At 37.6% G+C, this 6,768-nt stretch overlaps 1 protein-coding gene and 1 long non-coding RNA gene across 2 annotated transcripts; one reads left to right on the top strand and one right to left on the bottom strand.

The window, feature by feature from the left end:
- Positions 1-928: 928 nt before the first annotated feature.
- LOC131445949 (protein SET-like) lies at positions 929-6,741 on the top strand. The gene is made up of 8 exons (XM_058616755.1): positions 929-1,156; positions 2,929-2,986; positions 3,229-3,371; positions 3,463-3,566; positions 3,652-3,765; positions 3,859-4,029; positions 4,836-4,970; positions 5,785-6,741. Exons 1-8 carry the CDS (start codon positions 1,087-1,089, stop codon positions 5,803-5,805), a joined length of 816 nt encoding a protein of 271 aa, XP_058472738.1. The 5' UTR covers positions 929-1,086; the 3' UTR covers positions 5,806-6,741.
- LOC131445955 (uncharacterized) lies at positions 3,652-4,947 on the bottom strand. Its single transcript, XR_009233868.1, has 2 exons — positions 4,811-4,947; positions 3,652-4,424 (listed from the first exon to the last, which is right to left on the bottom strand). It is a non-coding gene; the product is annotated as an uncharacterized LOC131445955 (long non-coding RNA).
- Positions 6,742-6,768: the final 27 nt, after the last annotated feature.

Below are 6,768 nucleotides of genomic sequence, written 5' to 3'. Positions count from 1 at the left end.
ACTCTAGTATTAAGAGTAAATAATTAGATAAAATTAATAAATTCAAATGAAAAAAAAAAGAAATTAAAATAGATTCTGGTACTAATTCATTTAAATTAGATTAATATAAGATAGAAATAAAATAGAATAGGCATTCTGGTACATTCAAATATAATAAAACCATAAGGGAAAGCTAAAAAATAAAATGAATACAATAAAAACACATTCTTAAAGCCAAAACTAATAAATTAATCAAATTTGTGAGAACTCACAATATTTCGTGCTTGACTGGATTGAAAAACATTCACAAAGTCAACAGTGATTATGGAAAAATAATAACAATTTATTGAATTTTACATTAAATTGACATAAAAACAGATCATTGGAATTATATTGGTTTGTAAGAAAATTATATGTTAATTAATGTCATCAATCATTCTTTTGTTTTTGTGTGTCACCTTCACAACAAATTATTAAAATGTATAAATTTATATATGTTACATATAATTACATTTAATATATGTAATGTATATTAAAAAATAGTATAAAAAATAGATATATGATATTTACACTTTTTTGCACATCCTGTTCCAATGTATATAGTATTATAGTATTGTTGTATTTTTTTTTATTTTTTCCATTTGTGTATTTTATCTTGCTTATTATATATTTTTGTGGCGAACAGTCTGCCCCAATACTGCTGCTAAATGGATCTCATTTAATCTAATCTGAAACAAAATGTAGTATAATATTTTTTAGTAATACATTTGCTTATTTTATATCATAGTCTTGTACTGTCTGCCTCAACACTGCTGCTAATTTAATCTGAAAACAATGTAATATATTGTTGTAGTGATAAGTTTAAATTGCAGTATCACACTCCAGCCGCCTGGGGGCAGTTGAGCGCCGTAAATCTGTTCACCGTCGCGTCTCCACTGAGAGAGAGAAAGAAACCAGCGTGCGGATCTGCGCTGATTCCTCTCACCGTGGGCTCAGAGAACACGCAGTGTTTGAAGGTGGAAGTAACTTTTATCCCGCAGAGAAGAGTTCTAACGCACCCGGGGACGCACATCTGGTCTGAACAGGCGCGGTATCGACCGTAAAACCATGTCGGCCTCATCGGCGAAAGTGAGCAGGAAGGAGAACTCGAACCACGACGGAGCGGACGAGACCTCTGGTAACGTGAAGGAATGGCGCTTATCCTGTACAACGCCATTTTCATTTGTTTTCGTCCCTTTCTCGGTTTTTCCCCCTCTATCTGCGCTCTCGTGCGCCGTTTCCGGTTCGAATTACGGCGTATTTACACAGAACGTTGCTGATGTACGCTCCCTTACACGCGCGCGCGCTCGGGTTTACCGCTGCTCCGCCGGACTCTTCGGTAACGTAGCATGCTAGCGCGGCGTTAGCCAGCATGTTAACGGTGGTTAGCTCGTTAGCTCGTTGTGGCTACTACCGCTCACTCAGTGCTGGTTGTTGTCAAGGAGGCCAATGTTTGCGTCGCAAAGGCGGCGTGTAGCGTCTTGTGTGAGCCGCTAATCTTCCCTCTGGAGACATTTAAAGGCGCGGTTTTCACCGTGTTTACACACACAGTGTTAGCGGCTCGAGCGTCCCCTCGCGTCCCGCCTCCTTCAGTCAGGTGAAGGGAAGGCCCGGCCGAGCCGTCCTGGTTCACACGGATCCACGCGTGTTTTAGCCTCGACGTGGACGTAAACAAGCGTGTTGTTGTGTTGTTTTAGTAGAGAATGGATGTGGACGAGGAGACACGGTGTGTTTGTGGCTGTGATTAGCTTCAGTGCGGAGGCTGCGGTGTGTTATTGTGAGTGAGAGGCTGAAAGCTTTGTGCAGCAGAGACCCTCATTCAAACCAGGCCGCCTTCAGCTGTAACAGGAAGCTACACACACATACACAGTGAGCCTGGCCTCCCGCGTTATTTACCATGCAGCGTATGGAGCTCACAATACTGCACAACCAGACTCTTAACTTTACTAGTAAACCTGCTAATAAATGCTTTTATTAGCCCATCCATTATTATAAAACTGTTATTTTTCGTCTTTTAAAATTTTAATTTGATTATTATCTTTGGTATATGGACAAAATACATTTTTAATAAAAAAAAACACTTTTCACCATTTTCTGGCCGAACATTTAACTGATCAATAAAGGGAAATAAACTTCACTGTGGTTTTAAAATCCGTAACAAAACATTAAGAAACATTTTGTAAATCAGAGCAATTGTCTCTGTGTTAAATATCAAAGTTTCACTTATTTACAGAACTACTTGTTGTACTAAATTCGAAGGAAAATGTGTTTTTGAAATTGTTGCCCTGTACAAGTAATACTTATTTTTGTTAATTGTAGAAACCACTAAAAGTAAACACACTGAAAAAAGCTTAAATAATAAAAAATATGTATGTAACTTAAAAATTATTTGTAAATGATGGTGCCATATTTACAAATATTTATCCCCCCTAAAAATCTTAGTTTCAGCATCAATGTAAACGTAGAATAGTATTATAATAACTGATCAAAGTGCTGAATCTATGCAATGAAATATTATAATAAAAACATAGCAGGCAACATGAAGAACATTATATAAAATAAATATTTAAATACCAGGTGAACTCAAGGCCAAACTACTCAACAAAAAAACAGTGAAAATAAATATCTCTATGAAACTGTATTAACATTAAATGATGTTATATTGGGATTATCGTACCTGAGAAAAAATAAATATCAGCAAAATGAAAACGAGCAAAAAATAACCACACCACAGATAATAAAAGTTATCACAGCGTCTTGTAAAGCTGTATGTGAATGTTAAACCTGTTATCTTTGTGATGCTGAAGGTTGTATTATGTAACCATGGTTACATGGTGCAGGAAACAGAGCTATATGTGTTTACAGCATGGATTAATTTTTTATTTATTTTTTCTTCCCCTTCTTTTTCAGAAAAAGAGCAACAGGAAGCAATCGAACATATTGATGAAGTCCAGAACGAAATCGACAGGTAGGTTTGAATCTATGGAGACCTTGTCAGGACTAGTAGTCCTTATAGAGAGCAAAACCTGGTCCTAATGAGGCAGAACCTAATTTTTGGGGAACTGGTTAAGTTTAGGGCTAAGATTTTAATTGTTGTTAGATTAAGACTAGGGATACGGCTTTGTTTGGGTTGTTAAAATGAATGGAAGTCGATGAGGAAGCTGTGTGTGTTTTTAAGTTTTCTAATGGCTGCTGTGTTTTTTCTCACAGACTGAACGAACAAGCGAGTGAAGAAATTTTAAAAGTAGAGCAACAGTTCAACAAATTACGTCAGCCATATTTTCAGAAGCGATCAGAACTCATAGCCAAAATCCCAAACTTCTGGGTCACAACATTCGTCAACCATCCACAAGGTAAAGAGTTTTTAACTGTTGCTTTCATTTTTATTTTATGATTTATTACCTTGATTTATGAGCCGCTGACTGTCTATCTGTCCGTTTGTAGTTTCAGCTCTTTTGGGCGAGGAGGATGAAGAGGCGCTTCATTATCTGTCGAAGGTGGAGGTCACTGAGTTCGAGGACATAAAGTCTGGATACAGAATAGATTTTGTGAGTTTTCATGTTTTCTTTGTGAGCTCTGATTTTCCCACTTCCTGCTTCAGATGTGTCATGCGTTCATTTTGCTTTGCTGCAGTTTTTCGACGAGAACCCGTACTTCGAGAACAAGTCCCTCTCCAAAGAGTTTAACGTGAACGAGAGCGGGGATCCCGTTTCCAAATCCAGTGAAATCAAGTGGAAAGCCGGAAAGGTCGGTTCACATTCTTTTCACTCTGCTGCAGTTTAAAAATAAATACAGCCAAATAACCCGAAACCTCGACAAACTTGTTTTGTTTACGTCCAGGACCTGACGAAGCGCACGGGTCAGACGCCAAACAAAGCCGGGAAGAAGCGGCAGCACGAGGAGCCCGAGAGCTTCTTCACCTGGTTCACCGACCACTCAGACGCAGGCGCTGATGAGCTGGGAGAAGTCATCAAGGACGACATCTGGCCCAACCCACTGCAGTACTACCTGGTGAGTCTGTCCGTGTGTGTGTCTATGTGCACGCAGGGTTTTCAACAAGAACGTGGGGAAAAAATGTGACCTGATATGGAGGCGGTTTTATACTGTAGCTTTTAAACTTGTAATGGCTTTTGGAAAATGTCAAAATTAATTCAGAAGTTGATAAATGATGGGTTGATCTGAATTTTTGACACTGAACTGTAATTTTCGTAAGAAAATCCATCCAAATATCGATGATTTGACGTTATTTAATTATCTCAAGAGCAGCATTATATGGGCCAGAGAATTCTTATAGCACTACATAATTTCACCATAATTCTGTTGTTGCCACAAATAATTCCAGTGTTTTAATTTGGAAATTGTGATTTTGAATGTTTGACAATTAATTGTGCAGCCGGATCCAGAGCCTGCGGAAACGGAGGAAAGAGTGAGGAGGATAAAACTGGCATCATATCAAAATAAATCCATTTAAATTGGTGATTTTTGTGTGGGAGAGTGAGCAGCTTACAAAGTGTCACAAACTTCAGTTTCCTGTTGGAAAAGTCTCCTCCACATTGAGATAAAACAGTGATTTTCAAGATATCTCAGACTTAAAGATATAATATGTAACATTTCTGCTTTAAAATAGTTAAAAATAATAAGACTGATGTTTACAATACTTGAAACTCACAGAAATAAAATCTTAATTGAAAAAATTACATACTGTGCTTTTAAGTGAGCCAGTTTCATACTGCTTGTAGGCATAGGGGGCGCTCTCACTACAGTTAACTCCTCATGGAACCACAGAACTCACCCTTTAACTTGTGTTTGTTCTTCAGGTCCCCGACATGGAAGACGAGGAAGGCGACGGTGATGACGACGACGATGAAGAGGAGGGTCTTGAGGACATTGATGAGGGAGAGGAAGAGGAAGGTGAAGACGACGATGAAGACGGTGACGGAGAAGATGGAGAGGTGAGTCCTGCTTCTTCCTGAACCAGACGTCAGTGGTCAGCAACTGGCCATTAGATGATTTTTACATGATTTGTGTATTTTATTTCACACAGATTTAGAGCCTTTATTCTGAAAAAAATATAAACTGATTCAAAGAGATTAAATTAAAAACACTGAGAGTCAAGTTCAGAGAGTAAATATCCATCAAATAATAAAACATCAGCATATGGTCAGCTCAAAAGTGCAGTAATTCCCAAAATTGAAGTGAACAATAATTATCAAAGAATTAATGAAGAAGACAAATCTTTTGGCCCAATATTCAATTAGGACTGCGACTAACTATGTTCATAATCGATTAATCTGTTGATTATTTTCACAATTAATCAAGTAATCGTTGATCAGTGTTTCTCAAACCTGGAAAATATGATGTTCTCAAATGTCTTGTTTTGTCCACAAACCAAAAATTATTCAGTTTTACTGATTTCTTTGTTATACGGAGCAAAGACACCACAGAATAGTCTCTCCATCTGCTCCATACAGTTACAGTATACACTGATGACACGGTTATATATATACTGTATCAGTACTATTACAATGCACATTTGTTTTCAACAACCCAAAAGGAGCAACAAAACCAGAAAATATTCACATTTAAGAAGCTGAAAAATCTGAATACTGGTTGTAATTCTTAAAAAACGATAGTAATTGTTTATCAACATAGTTGACATTCATTAAGTAAGCCCTACTATATTCAAGTATCAAAAACTTACTTGCTACCCCCCCTGCTGGATGAAGACTTGTCATGACGACGCTCTTTTCTTTCCGTTTGTTTCAGGACGATGGCGATGAAGACTAACCCTCTTTGCTGACTCTGTCCCCGTCCTCCTGCGATCGTCCTTCAACTCATCGGAACAAAACACTTTGATTTAGGGAGGGGGAGGGGTTTAGGGCATTTGTAAAAAACGAAAACACAAAAACAGGCTCTCTTCTTCTTTTTTTCTTCTTTGTTTTTTTTGCCGTGTGTCGTCAGGCTGTCCGTCCTCTTCCTCTGCGGTCAAACGTCTGAAGACCAGCGCCACACGCCCACTGCTCCTGCGGTGGCGGCTCGGCGAGTCTCACCCCGTCATCATTTCTCTTCATCTCCCAAAGACATGCAAAAGAATAAAAAATGGAAAAAAAAATGTTTGTAGCATTCTGCACGTCATCCTACGTAGATTTAAAATACGTACAATAGCAATTTTTATGTAAGATAGGAAATGACCATTTCTGTTGAAGTTGTGAGTTCAATAAAAATAAGCCATGGTGCAGTGATAACTCAATCATAGCATCCTTAGCCACTTTTATATATAAATGTATATTATAATATATCCAGTGGTGGGGCATCAGGCTTATTAGAGGTTTGATTTTTCTTTTTCTGTTTTGTTTGTGACTCATGTTTCTAATGGAACTGATTGAAAGCACCAGCTCGTTCCTTTCTTTCAACTGTTGTAAATGTTTTTGGGATAAACATGTAACCTTGGTAAACGACCGTTAATAACTACACACAGTTTAACAGTTTCTGTTAAATAAACTTTTTTTTTTTCCTTTTCCAGGCGCCAACAGCAAACTTTTTAATTGTACATTTTTTTTTTTTATTAAAAACAAAAAACTAAAATGTAATTTTGGGCTTTGTTAACATTTTTGAGACGGGAGAGATTATGATTCTCTCGCTCCACTGGAAACCTGTTCACGTTAAATTAAGTGTAACCAGTTGCTTTGTTACAATAAATAAATGTGTACATGATTGTTTGGACTGCTCGTGTCACATTCAGCTGTTTTC

Source organism: Solea solea, chromosome 19, assembly GCF_958295425.1.
Source record: "Solea solea chromosome 19, fSolSol10.1, whole genome shotgun sequence".
Classification (NCBI taxonomy): Eukaryota; Metazoa; Chordata; class Actinopteri; order Pleuronectiformes; family Soleidae; genus Solea; species Solea solea.
Note: the sequence above shows the minus strand (reverse complement) of the source record. Positions and strands in the feature narration are given on the sequence as shown.